The following is an 18,598-nucleotide window of genomic DNA, read 5'->3' on the forward strand; positions in this document are numbered from 1 at the left end:
ATGAGAAATATCACTGTTTATGAAACTGATGTGAAACTGCTCACCTTCGTTTTGGGGCTTTATCTCTGAGCAGAAAGCAAAAGAAAAAGCAGAGTGGAGCTGTGGGAACGCTGTTAAATGCATCTTATAATTAGTTCTGACACTGATCAATAAGAGAGAATATATTGTAATATTTGTGGTCATATTGCCCAGCCCTGGTGTGATGTTTGATAGAGTACACAGGCTGATAAGATCAGAGGCATTGCAGCATCACTGCATAGGCACACAAGTCGTTGTTGGCACAAGTGATGAAATTGAATGTGAAATGCAGCTTGTATTGTTGGCGCCCCTTCCATCCTGCTCCAGCATCCACCTCTGACTGAGAAGGAAGTGTGATTGAATGTTTCGTTGGTTTGCATCATACTGCCTGTCGTACATATAGAAAAGACAGATTACTGTGGACAGCATCGTGAATGCCAATGATAACCCCACACGGATTCCCTCTGGTGTCACTCAATCAGACAAGCTTTTTTTATTTTTCCCCCCACTTCCTTTTTTACTACAAGATGCAGGCCTGCTTGTTCCTGTGTGTGATCCTCTTATCAATAAATTGGGCTATAAACGGTAGTTTCTTTTTGTTTACAAATGCGAAGAAACACTCGGGCACCTTGACCTCTCCCTGCCTGGAGCGATTGCACAGTCCATTGGCAGTGATAAGAAGCCGTTGATTAGGCTGCTAGATAACAGCGATCTGACGTTGGAGTGACCCTGACACAGTTTAAGCAACAATGCGTAGACAGTGAGAGATAGAAGGAGAGATACAGATGACTGTAGATAGAGCCGGGTAGAAAGTTTCGGTGAAGGAGAGGGATGCACAGGGGCGGAGAGGCAGACAGACGGTCTGGCTGGAAGGCTGAGGCGAAGTGCAGTACTTTTGAGGGTCACCTGAGAATAGAGGAAGTGACCTCACGCAGGCTGGTCTTTCTGAGGGCATGCTATATGCCCCTGTTTACCATGCTCTCAAAGGGGGCCAAGCAGGACGTTTTTGAAGTACCTGACCACCCCGCAGGCAGCTTCAAAACCTGCCGCTGCTGAACTTTTATGCCATTGGCTGAACGCTATTCAATATTTATCCACCTATTGATGTGTATTTTTGAGGGAGAGACTCCCAGAAAAATTCTTATGCCTCACACAGCTCCTGGGGGAAAGAGCATAAAACAGTCCTTGCTTTGTCAACTCGCTTTTCATTGTAATGTTTTAATTTGACATTGTGGACTTACAGAGTCTTAGCATGCCATAGATTAAGGCTGGTTCAAGAATATAGGAAGTGATGTGTGTATTTTAACTTTCACACTTCTGTTGTTTCCATTGTGATTGTAGAATTTACCCAATATCCCATCATAGCATCCACCACCAGACTGTTTAGTAAATCTTTTAGTTACAGTGTGATAGCATCAACAATGGTGCAGTAAGGGCCACAGCAGAGTCTAGCCTCATGTTGGTAATGTTGTGACATCATTTGGCTGAAAAGTATCAAACCATCTCATCTTATTTCTTCACTTTATCAGTGTCACTTCAAGACCAGTAACTTAAGGCCCAAGTCACTGTATTGAAACACATTTATTAATTTGCCTTCCAGGGAATTAGGACAGAAATATGCACATGGTAACACACACACACACACACACACACACACACACACACAGCCTTAGAGTCTAGAGCCGAGCCCTGGCTGAACAATGTCTCCATTGTTTTGTGGGCTTTCACTGGCAGCAGGGGACGGCTGGAGTGTTAACCATTTCCCAACTGCACCTCACCGTGTTGTTACTGTGTATGTTTTTGTCCCTCTGTGTGTGTGTGTGCGTGTGTGCGTGTGTGTGTGTATGTGTATGTCAGAGGTAGTGAGGCACAGAGATGAAGAGAGGGAGGGCACTTGTTCCAAGTGTATGGTAATTAGTGTGGAGGAAGTGATGGAATCTGGCCATTTTTACAGCCTCAAAGACCTCCCACCTGAGCCTTTACAACATGCTTACTTAATTCCCATTCAGTCTCTCTCGTTTCTCTGATGAATGTGCAGAGGAAAAGGAATGTGTGAAAAGACAGATGTGTTTTTGATATTATATCCATAAAAAAAACTGAGCATTTAGCCCAGCATTCAGAAAAGACGTGCCACAATAACTCTCTGGATTCCTGCAATGGGCCAAAGGGCTGGATGGGCCTGTGACAGCTACTCAAGTTTAGTGTTAGAAGAGACGGGGCCTGGATCACATTCATCCTCCTTGACTGCTTGTCTGTCCATTTTGGAGGAACAGGGATGAAAGGGACTTCCTGTGGTCTGAATGGGCCATGCACCTGGGCTGGTCAAACAATTGCTCAAGTCTCTGGGAGGCCAGGCCTTCTCAGCTGTTAATGAGCGACCCCGCGGTCAACAGGCACCACCCACACACTGTCCGCAGGCTTTACGTAGTTGGCTTTTTCTATCCTGACTTATGTCGACCTTTAGCTGCTCTTTCCCTCTGCATTGCATGCACTTTTCCAAATAGCCTCTCTCCTTTCCCTTTATCTTCTTTCTGTGCATGCATTGCTCCATCCATCCTTAACCTTTGCTGCAAGAGAGGGCTCATATTTCACGCATTTATTTATTGTTGCCGGCACTTTTGGATCCAGAGCTGCAAAATGCTCTTTCCAAAACTGGATGATGTAACAGATATTAGCATATAATCTTAATTTCTATGAATTGACTTGCAAAGCATGTAGTGTGTCATGGTATTTACTGATATTTAGGAATTTATTTAGATTTACCATGATTAAATATTTTATCCATATCACCCAGTTAATAGCATGTGATCCGGAGCTCAGATAGAGACCATTGTGCCAGTCAGCTGTCTCTCCCTGTCTCCTCCAGACAAGATGCTTGTTCATGGGGTCACGCTTACATCATCAGCTCGGGCCAAAATCTGAGGCCGTCGAGACGTGGCGTCAGGCCTGGGAACTGTGACAATGAAAATGAGAGCACCTCAGTCATTGTATCTGTCCAGCAGTCTGGACGGCTGCTTGTTCCCACAGACAATCCACTCACTGTTGCCTTAGTCAGCAACAATACCACAACAGTGACTGCGGAGCCTTTACACTCCTTAAAGGGCTTCACAGAATACCTCAATATTTAAAAGGTACCCCTTGAATAACCAAGAGAACCATTCAGGTTTAATGACAATGCAATAATCAAGGGCCAGCTAGCTGATGAGAGTTCAAAACGTCAAACTTTACTTTTAAATGTGTGTATTGTTAAGAGCGCTAATAAGTATCTCCTCATTATAACATCTGATTGTGGGCAATGTGAAATGAATTTTCTTATTTTGTATCTGTCTGCTTCTATGTTTGTGTGTGTGAGTATCTCTATGGCCATCTCATCTTTGTTTTGTTTTTGTTTTTGTTTTTTTTTGCCGTTGTATTTGAAACCAGGGAATGTGTGACACTATGTTTGACGCACACTTTTAAAGGGAGAATGCATATTTGTATCTGTGAGACAGAGTGTGCGTGTTTATCTTTCGTCTATAACCACAGTGTTCACCATCTAGCTGGCTCTTACAAGAAGTGATCAAACTTGCCCCAGGTTCAAACACAAGAACAAATAAAACATAGTGATCTTTGTGCAAATAAAGCAAGTTACACAGTAGGTTTGGTGCACACAGAAAGTCCTGTTGCTTTTCTCTGCGTGTTCTTAGATGTCTATTAGTGTATCCTTTCTTCTGTAGGAAATCTACATCTCCCTTTTCCTATATTCCTCCCTTCTCTTGTCTGTCCTCTCCAGAGTGATATGGGATCAGATTTTTTAAAATTTTATCTTTCCTATTAGGGTCAGACAAATCAGTTGGGATAACCTCTGAATGACACCTTCTTTAAAGAAACAGCTATTAAACCAAACCAGTTCGATTTTAGTGCACACAGAGACAGATAAAATTACAGAAACAGCTGCGGGGACCCGTCATCAGCGCACCTTCTTGTTGTCATTTGAAACTCATTTTGTACTTGCACTTTTAGCATATCTGAGACTGACTTACTTCTCAAAGAAGGATCTTACTACCTTGGTGGTGACAGTGGATCCCCAGACCAACTGATTGCTCCTGAGTGTCTATGAAGGTGTGGATACTAAGGAGGCTCAATGTTCCACTGAAGTGAAATACTGTGTCAACAGCTAGTCAGCTAGTAGCAAAAGCAATTTAACCAGTGCAGAGCCAGTGTTCTCCCATTCTCTCTGTGTAAAATTAGCAATAATGGTGCCAAACATGCACCCAGGAGAAAGCTGAGCCAGCAGAGGTGAGGTAGTTTAAATAACTAAAAAGCCAGGGGATGCATTATTGCCAGGGAGAACACGCTGCTTTTGCATAAAACCTGGTTGGCTGTGCAGATGTGGGCATTGGTCTGTGTGTGTGTGTGCGAGTGAGAGAGAGAGTCAGAGAAAGCGAAAAAAAGATGGAGAGCTGATATAATTGTGTGACTTGGGAACGTCCATCTTTGCCTTTCAGGGGCCCTTCTGCTGGGAATTCCCCGGACAGTCAGATCTGAGCCTTCACCAATTTCATTTGGTGAGAGACTTTTGAATTCCAAAAATATTTTGTTGGATTTAATTTTTTTTGGTTGATTCCACACACAAATTAACAACTGATAATTGATGATTTCAAAGAAAAATAATGAATGAAAAATCTAAATCCTTGGTGTTGATGAATGATAATCATGCTGTGTTGCGCTTTGCTAATTCAGTGCTGCTGCTTTGATGCTAATGTGCTTTTTAATGTCTAAAATGCCAGCAATGGGATGTTTGTCTTGGAGCCTCATGCATTTGACCAATGTGCTTACTTACATTTTTTTAACACTAAATAAGTACTGCCCAGCTTCACAAGGGAGTCAAGTTCAGATTTGCTTTTGGATTTTTTTTCTGTTGGGAAACTCTCTATTGGTCTTTTGCCTAAAGGGACTGTGTTTCTGGATCGCTCTGGTTAAATGACACCATTCTTTTTAGCTTTGGGAATCAATGTCCAAAAAATGTTTGTGACTTATTTGGTTTGAATAAGCTGAGAGCCCAGCATCAGGCGAGGGGAGTCTTTCTGTTTTGTTTGTATCTCTTTTTTGCACAGCTGTTTTGAAGCCCCTCTTTATTAACAACATCTGGATATGCAAACACAGAGACGTAGATGGAGCAGTAAAACACGCAGTTTATAAAGATTTGGATGAAATACCTCATGTCCCTTCTCTAATTCAACGGCAGAGATCTGAATCCTCTGTCACCGTGCTGTGGTTTTTAAACAGATCATTCCAATATTATATGTAATTTAAAGAAACCGGAGCCAACCGTAAGATTTGTCTTTATTTTACTAGCTAACATGCTGAGGACATCAGTGAGCTTTGTTTTGGTTTGCCTCAGTTAGGTTCTGTGAAGCTGCTAAGAAGCTGGCATCACAAAGCCCAAAAGGGGAACTTATTAATCTCCTCTGAGGCCACCGTGGCTCTGTGGATTGCCCACTTGAATTGTTTGACTAATCAATTGCTTGTTGATTTTGCACACTCTGCAGGGCCTTTGTTGTCACTAAATAACATCTTTTAAAAAAAAGAGAAAAAGGGGGAAGAGAAAGAATGAAGGTAAACCACATTTGATTCTGCAAACAGTTATTAATATGATGGCAGAGTGTGCTTGGATTTATAATGAGAAAAGAAGGAGCAACAACAAAAAAAACAAACAAACAAACAAATAAAAAAAAAACATTCCTCTCTTCATGTCAACTTGCTGCCTCCCTTCCCTCCCTCTCTTATACAAGCACATTTGCCAGAACTTGTTTGACAGGGTCTGGCAGGATCACTGTTGGGTGTGCCTGTCTGTCTGTGTGTGTGTGTGTGTCTGTGTCTGTGTCATACAAACACACCTTTGTCTGCACCAATGCATATGTTGGTATCCTTGCATCTAAGGTGTGACTTGAGTTTTAGATGACAGGTTAGTCAGAGCCAGGTCACTTCAGGAGATGACTCGTGTGTTTGCATACAACATTGTGAACTCGTTTAACCTTGGAATCTGACTCTCGGGCCTTCATGAAGGGAATGACGCTCTAGAGAGGTGTAATCCTGATTTGGTCATAGTTCATATGCATGAAGAGCTGTGATAAAAAGTGCAATAATGATGTTGATAAATAATGTAATTCATGATGGCAGTCATGTTTGCTAATTTCTGACAAATTTCCTCATAAAGCGCGATCCGTCCGCTGTCCTGCGGCCAGTCGCAGGAGCGATAATGCACTCGGCAGCTCCCTGTGCTACTGTATTAACAGTTGAGGCCGTTTCACAGAAGAACTTGTTTTGACAGAACTCCAGGTGTCTTATTGTTGGGCTTGGCATGGTTCAACAGATTTACCAATTAGCAATGGGCCGAGAACATGGGAAGGGTGGGGGTGGAGAAAAGGGGAGGGGAGAGGAGAGGAAGGGGGGTGGGGGGGTAAGACACGAAACGGTGGGAGGGGTGTGAGAGAGGAGGGAGGGTGGATGAGGCGGATTTGGCCACAGTGATGGAATGAGGTTTTGAGTGAGAGGGGAAGGTGAGGAGGGAGGTGGGGAGGGGGCTGTGACCATACGGAGGAAGGCTAGAGTAAGGCGATCCGTGACCTCGTTTTTTTTTTTTTTTTTTTTTCCCCTTTTTCTTTTCTTTTTCCCAGCAGCAGCATGGAAGAGTTTGAGGTTTGAGCTGAGCCACAAAGAGGAGTGGATCTACGTAGAAAAAGGAGAAGGGGGGCAGGAGGGGAGCAGAAGGAAAGGGGAAGGCAGTGTTAATTCTTAAGAACTTTTTTTTTTTAATTCAACCTTAGCTCAGCTGAATTTGTTTGTGTTGCTGTTTTTCAACCTGGATGAAGCATAATCTTGGTAAACTGTGGTGTTTTTCTTACAGATAAACTCCTGACACTTGATTCTGTTGCTGTGTGTTGCAAACACACATCCGTTTGCCGGAGCACTGATTTGTTTTTGCTCCAAGTCCCACTCGGTTTGCAGTTCTCACTCTGGTACGAGGCAGAATTGTGTGGGATTAAACACAATGTTATTACACTCACTAACCCTCTTTGTTATTCCTCAGAAATTTCTGCTCCTTATTCCAGGAAGTTTGGAAGTGAACTTTTGAGAGCAGGGTGAAGTGATTTAGTAAGTATCCCAGGGGTGGCCTGCAGAATACACGGCAGTTTTTTTTTTTTTTTTTTTTTTCCTCTTGAGTGTTATGACACCAGTGCATGTACTCACACATGTGTTGTAGCATGCATGTGCTGTGGGTACACAAAACCATGAAATCACCGCCCTTTTTAAAGGAAAAATAAGAATGAACATATGTAACTAGTGTGAGTTTGTTTGCACTGTTGCACTTCCCTCAAAGCCTTTTTGAAGAAGAAGAAGAGATTTGACTTTTTTGTACATATTTCAGCCAAACAATCACAACGAAAAATCAGTCTCTCCCTGTATGTAGAAAGCTGTCAGTTTATGTTAACAACCAGTCAAGAAAGTGGAACGTGGCAGAGGAGAGACTGAGGGGAAGGTGCTTGTCTATTGTTTTTAGTGCGTAAGTAGTGGATGTGATGGGGAGGAGCAAACTTGGTTTAAATATTTCTTTTTAAATGTTCAATCATTGCTATCCAGCTCATTGCCAGCAGTTAAACACATATCCCGACCTAATGATGAGATCTAATTCTCCATATAAGCAGAACAAAACTACCATTTGTCCAAACGAGGCAAAGTGGTGGAAAGATACAGATCACAACCTCTGGTTAGCGTAAAATCAAAGCATGAAGAAGAAGATTTGAAGTTTAACTAACTGAGTAATGTCATGATCATCTGATCTAAATCTGTGAGGACAAAATCAGTTCCAATCATCACACAACCTTTTGCTGAGACGTCCCACCCCTACTGTTTTTAGGAAATTTAGTGGCCTGGGTTCTCAGAAAAGTAGCTGCTTAATTCACCTCACTAAAGCAAGACTAATGAGGATGTTTCCTCCTGCCTGACATTTAAATCAGAAGTTAAAGAAAAGTTTGGGGTCTCCAGGAGAGCCTTAGTACGCTGACATGTCATAATAAGGCCTTTAGGAGTGCTCAGTGTTCGTGTGAGCTGGAAAGTCTCTGTCAGTTTCGGTAAATAGTTTTGTTTTTTTTTTTTTGTTATCACTGAGCAGAATTCAATTAAGTAGCACTTGGGAAGGTTTGACGCTGAGGTGCTTTGACACTTGAAGTCTTTCAGGAATCCAGTTTAACAATCTTTAAATCCTGGACTAGCCCTGACAGTCACACCCTGTCGGATACTGGGAAGTACTGAGCTAAATTAAGAGCTCAGTATTTAATAAGAAAAGGTGACGACCTAAACAAGCTATTGTTGTGTTTCATCATCACAGTGTGGCCTCATGGATCTGTCTGGTGGAGTGAGTGATCCCACTCTGTCTGTTGTATACATAAAGTACGTACAAGCAGTTCGTAATGGGGAGTGATAGAGGCAGTTTTTTGGAAGGAAGGACTGTAGCGAGTAAAAAAGATTGGACAGACGGGTGTTGGTGTGTGTGTTGGGAGAGGAGGGGGGCGGCGGCATATGAAGCCCCACCAAATTCCCCAAAGAACAATTTACAGTTATGGATGAATACACTGTCACAGTCAGATTTGAACTCTGTGGATGTGTGTGTGTTGAGGACAGGGGAACGTTGAGTGAATCCAGAAAGCACTTAAGCTGCCTTGAATTCATTTTTCTGTTCCCACCCACTTTATAACAGGAGAGGGGTTTCTCTTTGCGGGAGTAAATCTGGGGTATCTGTTTTCTTAGTCATTTAACATCGTCCTCTCTCACCTTCCTCATATATTCTTAACAGCGTTTCTGAGATTTGTCGGACCATCTTGAACGATACAAACAATGAAGACCTATCTGAACTTTTCTCAGATTTGTTTGGCTCTAGTTTTGATGTGTATGTTTTTTTGTTTGTTTTTTTTTTTCTCCTCTGTCTTCTCAGTCTGTGTAGTCGACGGTGTCTGAATGCCAGGCCCTGCTTTTGTCTCGGCCTGGGGAAGGAAAAATGATGTGAGACTTACTTTCCTACCCAGCCAGTTTCTTTGAGCTTCTTTTCCCGGCTCCCTTTTTTGTTTTGTTTTGTTTTTTTTTTTTCCCCCCCCTAATAGTCCTGGAAGTTTGGGACACTTCTTTGAGGCAGGTGATGCTGTGAGATGACTGCTCCTGCATACCTGTGCAGGTGTGCACATGTTTTGTATTTATTTATCCAGCATTTAAAGACAAAAAAAAAAAAAAACAAAACAAAGTGTACCATTACAGTATCACTGAAATCTGTCATGTCATTGGAGTAGGGAAGCGTGATGGGGTGAAAATGAGACCTGGATTCAATGAGATTAAGGAAGATCATCATACTAGACATTTTGGATGAAGTGAGGAATGGCTCAATATCGATGGGATAGAGGCCGCTTTTTTCATGGGAGAGTCTAAAGTAAAGTGTCAGAGCACTTCTTCCTCATCAGCAAGATGTACTATAGATGCTCAGCATTGGCCAGACATCGCCTCTGAAAGATGCAGAGAAATGCATGCTGGGAAAAGAATAAACAAGCCTGTCACCAAAGTGGGGAAGAATCCTTAGTGCAGCGATACTGTCAAAAAGCAGCTTCTATTTCATTCATTATTAACATTACCTAAACGCATTATTTGTGTATTTATTCATTCATTTGTCTTGTTAACATCCTCCTGGAGTAAGATAAACAGCGCGGCCAGACTGGCTGTGTGACAGTTGGGTGTGAGATTTGAATAAAGAGCCCGGCAGCATGATTGGAGTGAGACAGGAGCAGATTCGATGGACACCAGACTTCCTCTCCAGGCTCATTAAGGGACAGTAAGGCAATGATGTCGAATCGGCGCGCACTTTACTGGCCTGCCTTTTTCTTTGAACAGCATCGCCCTCTTATCTGCAACATGCTCTGTTCCTCCATAACAAGACGGTCCCACTCCTGTGCATGCACGCGCTCTGTCTGTCTCTCTTCCTCGTGCACAGACATTCCACCTACATACACATTCGTCATACTTATTTACTTTGTGCAGACAGAAAACTCTTAAGTATGTGACTCGTCCACAGAATTTTGGCAGCTTTTGTTGTATTTTCTCCTACGCTATCGAAAAAGCCTGGTACTTGTTTTCTTTTCTTTTTTTGGGGGGTCTTTTTCTTTTGAGGGGGGGCCTTTTTTTCTGCACAGACATCACAAATGGATATTTTAATTGGAACTTTTGGCACTGTCTCCATCTTGTGTTGGAATGGCAGACAAGTGAGTGGCTGGCGAGGCCGGGCCGGGCTGATTGGTGTGTAGCGAGGCATGCCTAAATCAACTGGCAGCATGAATAGCTTGCTTGATTCTTGCTGGCATTCACTGGAATCCATGACATTTTTTTAAAACAAGATTCTTTCTTTGGGAAAAGTCTGAGATAACAAACAGGGGAGAGAGAATACCTTCTGCTTCCTTGAAGCATGACTTCCCTTTTGTTTTGTTGGGTGCAATTTGCCTGCCTTTGTGCCAGTTCGCTTTTTTATAATGTCAGTATGAAATCACTAACCCATGTTGTAGTTGTACTCCAGCCACAGGTTCATGCACTTTACGGATTTATATATACATATGTTTATATGTTTTGAAATGTTTTTGTGTTCAAGATAATAGAAATAATCAAATTACCCAAAATAATCATTACCGATTTAAAAAAATATTACTATAGTACTAAATATTACTTTTTATTAATCTATAGCAAATGAATATCAAAATGTCTTCAGAATGTGTGGAGTTACTCAAGACAAATTTATATATCATTGTATTTTGGATATTGTTTTTGTGTACCTTTGTGGTCACTCATAAGGATTAAATCCAGGGAAACAGCATTTGTGCTTGAATTTTTATTTAATGGAGGAATGTTGAGTAAAGGCCCGACATGATACATTTTATTCCTTTTTACACTAATTAACAAAGCTCTTCATTATCTAATCATACAGACATATTTCACAAATCAGCTTTTTTTTTTTTCCTAATCCAAGTATGTCAATACTTCAACTCTTTAAATTGAGAAATGGAGCAAATGCTTGAGGCCTTACCCACAACTCCAAACTTTGTATGGGGACGCCGCTTAATGGATTATTCATACATGCATGTTTTGGAATGTCAAGGAAATATCCATTTCCAGAATTCAGGGAATTGAAAGTGAATAGATCACCAACCCCAAATGACATGTTGGACTCAATTGCTTCGGGGAAAGCTCGCTTTGGCTCCGTTGTAGAAACGAATTCAAACCACATGTTTAAGCTGTGCATCTGCATAAGTACACACCTGTTTAAACTGCGGACAGTCTTCATTTTATTTATTTATTTTTTTCCCTCTCACAGTAAATTCAGCCACACTCACGCCAGCGGCAGATCGGCTGCAGAGCTGGGTCAGGTTGGAGTCATTGTAATCCTCCTTGACATAATGGAGTCCTTGTGTTTGGCTCAGCCTGTGTGTGTGTGTGTGTGTGTGTGTGTGTGTCTGTGTGAGTCAGGAGAAAGAGGGAGAATGGAAGAACGATATGGTGTATGTCCAGGTGGGGTTGTGTGATCTGTATACTCTGTGAATGCAAATAAGTGTTTTTGTGGATATGTGTGTGGTAGTGGGGCCTTTCTCTCCGGGCTGGTAGTCGGTGCTGTGTAATTACCTGGCTGTCTGCCACTGATCCCCACTGGAGCAGAGACAGAAGTGGAGCTATGTCTTACACAACGTAACACAGCAGCCCATCTCAACCATTGGCCCAGACTTTGTTCAGCTTGGGGTCTGGATAGGACAGAGGATCCCTGGGGATGCAGGCGAGGTTGTGGAAAGATTTCCACAGACTTGGACATTAATTAATTAATTATTATTTTTACATGTATTTTTTATAAAGGAAACACATCCAGGTCAAAAATCCCATCACTAAATATGGAGCCAAAAACTCAAAGTTAACTCATAATATAACTCAATATGATTTCATATATTTATATCATACATTTGAAATGCTGCAAATTCCTACAATGGAGATAAAAAAAATAGAAAAATATAATTGAGCTAAATAAATTTTTTGACACATATGTAAATAGAGCTACAGGCCAGAAAAGGTTGTGAAATGCTGCACTAGTAGTTCAGGTGAGGCTCTTCTTAACTGACAGACTGGAAACAAACCGGGCCAATCAGAAGCTAAGAGAAGCCACAAGACAGATTTATAGCATTGCCATAAAGAACGTCTCTGGCATGTGACTTGTTATTGCTCCACCAGTTGTTGTGGAGCTGATCTTTGCTTTAATATTGTGGTGCACTCCTTACCTGTGAAGGCCAGGGTCCTAGCTCCAGCGGAGCGGTGGTGTCAGCTTGCTTCCCCTGCCATTTTAATTATTATATATCTGCAGTCTTGCAAAATGAGCAAAAAGGAGGCCTCGGCAGAAGCTGGCACATCAAAGGCTACCTCCCCTAGTCTTACAAGTTGCCTGTCTCTTTTGAGGAACCCAGGCTTCGGAGAGCCAGAGAAGGGAATCGGAGCCACGGTGTGGATTCCCGGCTGGAATGAGTTTGATGGGCTAATTGTAGCCCCCAGTGGACACAGGGACACATCACAGAGGGACAACAGAGGAGGGAACAGAAGCTATAGATGAGGAGCTGCAGCGGCTGGGAAGCACTCCTCCCACCCCCCCCACCCTCCATGTCAGGATTCTTGCACATGGCTCTCTCTCATCTTTGATTTCAATATACAATCTTGCAAATGTTGATGTCAGGGACGTGTGCGACTCTTTTCCTCAGTCACTGTGCTGCCTACCCTATTGTTCCCTTTGCTCTGTAAACCTGGCAATTCCCTTGCATCGTCTTGTGCATCTTTGCATTTTCTCCCAAGCCAATTTTTTTGTGTGTGTGTGTGTGTGTGTGTGTGTGTGTTTTTATGAGTTAATCTGCCAACTTTTGCATTCTCAGTTGGGAATGACACTTTCTTCAGGCGATCGCACACATAAATGATAGCAGGCCTTGACAAGAATGCTTGTTGTTCAAGACATTCAATAAACCTTCTGACCGCACAAAATCAAGAGGCTGCAACCATAAGAGAATGCACAAGAAAGCACTACAATGCACAGACAAGTATGTTCAATCTTTGTGCCTTACTACCAACATTAGCAACTGGCTCAACTGTGTTGGTGATCAAAAAGGCTCTCTGCAGCTTTGAACAGTTCTCTTTTTTTCCCTATCTGCATCAAAAAGATATCAATAGCTGAAACTTTGAGTGCATGTATCAGTTCTTCTTCTCGTTGCACCCCCCCCAGCACACCCCCCCTTCCACCATCCACGTTTTAACGGCCAGTTTGGCAGTTGTACACTATGCCACACGAGTATAAACTCAGTTAAAGGGAGAAAGGCACAAGGAGATAACCCCGGGAAGGAAGCGGCTCGTGTTGGGTAGGGCCCTGGCTGGGAGAAAATCAATGGGTGGGAACACTTCCATACACTGCAGTGGCACAATGGTAGGGAGCAGGGAGTTTTTTTTGTTTGTTTGTTTGTTTGTGTTGTGTTGTTGTTTTTTTTTTTTTTTTTACTGAAAAATGATGCATTTGTTTTACCCAGGGAAAGAGAAAGCAAAGACGAGGAGCGAGAGAAAAAAAGCACTCTTCTGAACATCTTTGTGGAAAAAAAAAAAAAAAAGAAGAGAGGGGAAAAAAAAAAGCTAGTTCTTTGGTGAGGTTGAGTTGTGTGGTTAAGGTTTGTTTTATCCAACTGTGCGGAAGCGTGTGTAGCTGTCTTTCAGGTCTCTTTTTAGTTGAGGTGCAGAAAGACTACTCATGGCATGTTCAAGGGCACTCGGTGGACACGGATGCCCTGCAGGAGGCGGAATTATGAATACAACATGAGTAAACAGACACCTACATATACTATTAAAATAGTAAGCTTTGTACTTGGCAAGAGACCATTCTAAGTAGTAATTTCAGCTGGTTCATAGCAGTTCAACCTCTTCCTTCTGGGGGTCATTGATAAAGACTTGTGAAAAATCAGCTCTAATTTGCCTGATAGTGGAATGATTTGTACATTGGCAGTAATCTATTCCTGTGTGCATTCCTCCAATACAACCCGTTTAGTATTCAGCTTAGTGATAAAGGATTTTTTTTTTTTTTTTTTTTTTTAACACAACAGCTGTGAACAAAGAATACAATAGCGCACAAACTTGAAACACAATTCCAAGCCTGAGCCTTGAATGGCATTCAGACTTCACTGTGACTGAGCGTACCCATTCAGTGTGAGTACGCGGCGGTTGAAGAGATAGTATCAAGTTGCCTGCAGATGGGGGTCAGTGTGACTGGCACAGTTGGCACCTTGGCACGGTGGCAGTGCGCTGCAATACTCAGCTTCGCAAAGGATGTGTCGACTGAAGCGGTTGGGTGGATTGGGGGGAGGGGGGGTAGGAGAGGACTGGGGAGCGAGGCGTTCTTCTCACTTATCCTTTTTTTTATTGTCTTTGCTTCCTGTTTTGAAAGCCATTAAGGAGCAAATTTCCTCGCAGCGAGAGGGGAGATGAAAAGGCTGGGTCTTTTGAAACATGTCCAAACGCAAATGTGAAAAAGAGGGGGAACGATAGCTATCTGTAAACATCTCTGTCGAGGGGTCGACGGAAAAGGAATTGTGAGGGGAAAAATGATACATTCATTTGCGTTCTTTCTTTCTTTTTTTTTTTTTTGATTTGCCGATGAAAGAGATGCTGCAGTTTTTGTTCCAAGCCAGCTGTATTGCTCTATTCAAAACCACACTAATATATCAGAGCTGGCTCACATAACTGCAGAGCCACCACCCCTGAAAACCCCTTCCGAAAATGCTTTGTGACATCTGCATCCACACATGTCTGCATTCACTGTAGCCAGTAAGTATTTATAGACAAGTTGGTTTTGTCATCCATTGATCTCTTCAGGTTCTCTGATCACAAAAGTGTACTTTTAAGCAGCTTTAAAATTTAATCTCTGTGTACTTGAACTGAAAGCACCAAAGGTTGCCAGCTGAACCATATCTGGTTATGAAGACCTTGGCGATCCTTTGTTTTGAAGTCCAACACTAGTTAGCCATTTTGTCTGCCACAGCTGTTGTTTCAATGTAAAATATTTAGTTGGCATACAGTCCATTTATACCAGTTTTCATTTCTGTAGTGCTTGCCTACTTTCTCAAGAGTACCAGTAGCTCGGTGCTGCAGCATCTCCTCCCCCCTCTCCTCCTCCCTCTCCCTCCTCTACCCCTCACTGCCCCCAAGCCTGGCCAGTCTGTGGCTCTTAATAAAACCGACAGGCTCTAATTGGGCTTAATTGCACCCTTCGGGCGTCGTCAAAAAGAGTGTTGCTAAACAAACTGCAGGGTCTGCAAGCAGGCCAGCCAGTCTATGGCAGCGTATTGGCTACTGAGCTCGTGCCTGCATGTATATGCACCAATCGCTGAAGCTGGTTTACATACGGCATGCGTAAGTGTATAATGGCGCATCAGGAATGTGCATGAGTAAGCATCAGATTTAATTATGTGGGTGTAGACGCAGTGAGGTTGGAGAGATGTTGCAAACCATTCATTCCTCACAGTGAGCCAACTGAACAAGAGCTCACAAGTCTGGGAATCTTATGCATTCAAGGAGGCAGCATCACCCGACTCTGAACCTCTTGGTGCTCTTTTCCGCTAAAATCGACACCAGCAGTAAAACAGAGTATGTCTTTGTCTTTGAGGAAGTGTCTACAACTCCATGTGTCAGAACAGCTTTTTAAATCCCAGCTATTAAAAAAAAAAAAAAAAAAAAACTCCTACTAAACATATTCTCATCTGCCTTTCAATGCTATAAGCGAAAAGAAGAAGTTATACTCTGCATCCCAGTAGCACCACCTCCTGGTTAGTGGACAGGGGCGTCCATGACACTGGCTCCCATTCGAGGTGGGGCGGGCACTTACCACACGGACCTTTGCTGGGTCATTGAACACAATCGATGGAGAGCTCCAGATGCAATTGAGTCATTCAAATGGCAAAGCCTAACCTGTCTGTGTGTGTATGAGACGGTGGTGACCCCTAAGGCTGCGACCCACGAGGAAGAAGGAGAGATAATCACATTGAGCACAGCCCTGTGCTAAAATTCTCCTGGCCATTTGTTCCTCCTTCTACCCTTTGAGTTGTTTACTCATTATGGCCTTTCACAGCTTGCTAGTCATCCCGAAAAGTTGTGGAACTCCATTTTGTATAGAGGACGTTCTACTTGATACAGAGAAATACCACAAATCGGATCACTCCTATTGTGTGCAGCATGCAGACGTGCTATACTGGGAGCGACACGGGGAATGAAGCATCCACTGTGGTTTTGTTCAGAGCTTAAAAGTCATGTAATGATGCAGTGGCTGAGCCGGAGGCCCCATAAAGACTGGAAGAGCCTTATTTCAGTGTCCTGCTGCTGCTCCAGTGCCTGACTAGCAGACTTTCAGGTCTTTCAGGAAAATAGGCAGAGCACATAATTAAGATATACAGCCCAGGGTGGATTGAATATATAGACTGAAAATATAGAGGAGCAGACCAGTTGGCCTCAATCACAGCCTGTGGTTAAGTGTTTGGCTGCAGAGGGTGCCCAGACCTGTGCAACTGTATGTATCTGTTTGTGAGTGTATGTGTTTCTGTCAGCAGTCTGAGCAGCATGCTATAAAAGGCTGGTGAGCCGAGCCATAGCCTCTCTGTGTGTCGGGGTCACAGTGAGCCAAATTGTGTGCGCGTGAGTGCGAACACATACAAATACTCAATGCGGGTATTCTTTGTGTTTATCTACGTGTGTGTGTGTGTGTGTGTGTGTGTGTGTGTGTGTGTGTGTGTGTGTGTGTGTGTGTGTGTGTGTGTGGAGGGATGCAACTCTACTCCTTGACCCAAAGTTCTTTCCCCATCCTGGCTTTTCGTATTCACCCCCGCTGTAATATATAATCCTGCTGTCTGGGGCAATAGTGTGTGTCTGAGGAGGACACATCCTCTTGCTTTTTGACTTTGCGCCCAGTGTACCCACCCACCCACACAAACACACACACACACATTGCTGCTCACACCTCAGTCGTCTCAGTGCTTTGTCACTCTCTAATGATAACTATCCATCAATAGTAGGGGTGTTGCTCGCGGAAATGAAGATAGATTGAATTAGTGTTGAATGCGCTGGCCGCTGCGTTATGGCTGCAACCCGTAATTACACTGTCAGTAACATTGAACCCCCAACCCCGTAACGAGACGCTGAACTTAACACATTTGTGCCCGTGTTGATTACAAGGTCTTTTAGTCTGGGTAGATTCACATCATGTAGTTCCTAATAGCGAGTGAAATGCCCGGTCATCTGCGGAGGATTAGCGCATCGCGGTGTGCATGTAGCACTGAATCAAGAACAGTGATGGACTGCCTGCTGCAAGCCTTATTGTTAGAGAAATGTCTGTGTTTTTATCTGAAGTTCACTGTCATTGTGCTACGGGTGCGCATTATTTTAGCTTTGTTTTATAGAAAGAAGAACAGTTTATGCTTCAGAATCTCCAGATTTATTGATGAAGGCAAGAGCTGATTAGAGAAAACTTAAATTTGGAATAAGATATGTCAAGATGCGATGGAGGACACTCATTTCTTCTTCACTGATGGACTGTGGTGATGTCTATGTCTCCAGTGTCCAGGTTCATGGTTTGGCAGATTTTGACAAACATACCTGGCTGATAATTATTGTTCAAGTACTTGCTGAAAAAGGAGGTAGAAGAAGGGGAACTGACATTACTGAGATTTGGGGGGGAGGGAACACAAACATACACAGTTGTGCAGTGAAGGCAAGTACCACGAGCACAAACAAGCAACCCAACCCTCCCTCTGTGGGAAACGAAAATTGGGCTGAAGTGTTTGTTATTAGATACATCCGAGGAAACTCCAGGAAATGGACTTAATTTCATGTAGAGGCACATGACTCGGAGGATCTTAGCAAACCAATTAACCTCACCTCAGCTCATTAAAAACTCTCCTTTCATGTCCAGGAGCAGCGACTCATCCACCAACACGGGACATGAAAGCACAAATTTGTCCATCCAAAACTCATAAAAGTAATTGGAAAGGTAGATACAAAGGTCTGGTAATCTGGTGACACAAGCTAACTTGAGTGAAGTAAAAATAGAGGTGAAGACAAGCAGAGAGAAAGGATCCATCAAACAGATGATCTCATATCAATCTGATTATATTATCGTCTTCGGAAGGGCAACCTTTAAGACTTTACCCCTCAGGGTTAAGGCAATTTCTCACCACAGAATTAAAGAAACATTTCCTTCACACATTAGATGTCACTTCACTTTGTGTTTAAATGTAAACCTGGAGAATTGGTGATAGATAACTGTAAAGAGGGTAACTAGTTGCTACAGTGATGATTTTTACTTAGATGGTGTGTTTGGTGATGTTTTCCTGGTTGTTCGGAGCTGTAAGCAGAGCTCAACATGTCCAGTTGTATCCTTGGATTTTCTGTGTCAGGTGTGTCAGTCTCATTGAAAGTCCATTTGTGTCACCCAACAAGAACATTAATATTAGTCATAACTTGA

General features: G+C 42.8%; 1 protein-coding gene across 22 annotated transcripts in view; it reads left to right on the forward strand.

Annotated features, from left to right (window-relative positions):
• The window catches only part of tcf7l2 (transcription factor 7 like 2), an 86,363-nt gene that overhangs the window by 32,800 nt on the left and 34,965 nt on the right, over nt 1-18,598 (forward strand). For 6 of the 22 annotated variants that reach the window (XM_029527422.1, XM_029527435.1, XM_029527425.1 and 3 more), the window contains exon 5: nt 4,506-4,565. The exons of the other annotated variants lie outside the window; for them this stretch is intronic. In XM_029527422.1, coding sequence (XP_029383282.1) covers nt 4,506-4,565 — 60 coding nt within the window. The remainder of the gene's footprint in view (nt 1-4,505; nt 4,566-18,598) is intronic. 22 annotated transcript variants of the gene reach the window in all.

This window comes from Echeneis naucrates, chromosome 19 (genome assembly GCF_900963305.1).
Source record: "Echeneis naucrates chromosome 19, fEcheNa1.1, whole genome shotgun sequence".
NCBI classification, from domain to species: Eukaryota; Metazoa; Chordata; class Actinopteri; order Carangiformes; family Echeneidae; genus Echeneis; species Echeneis naucrates.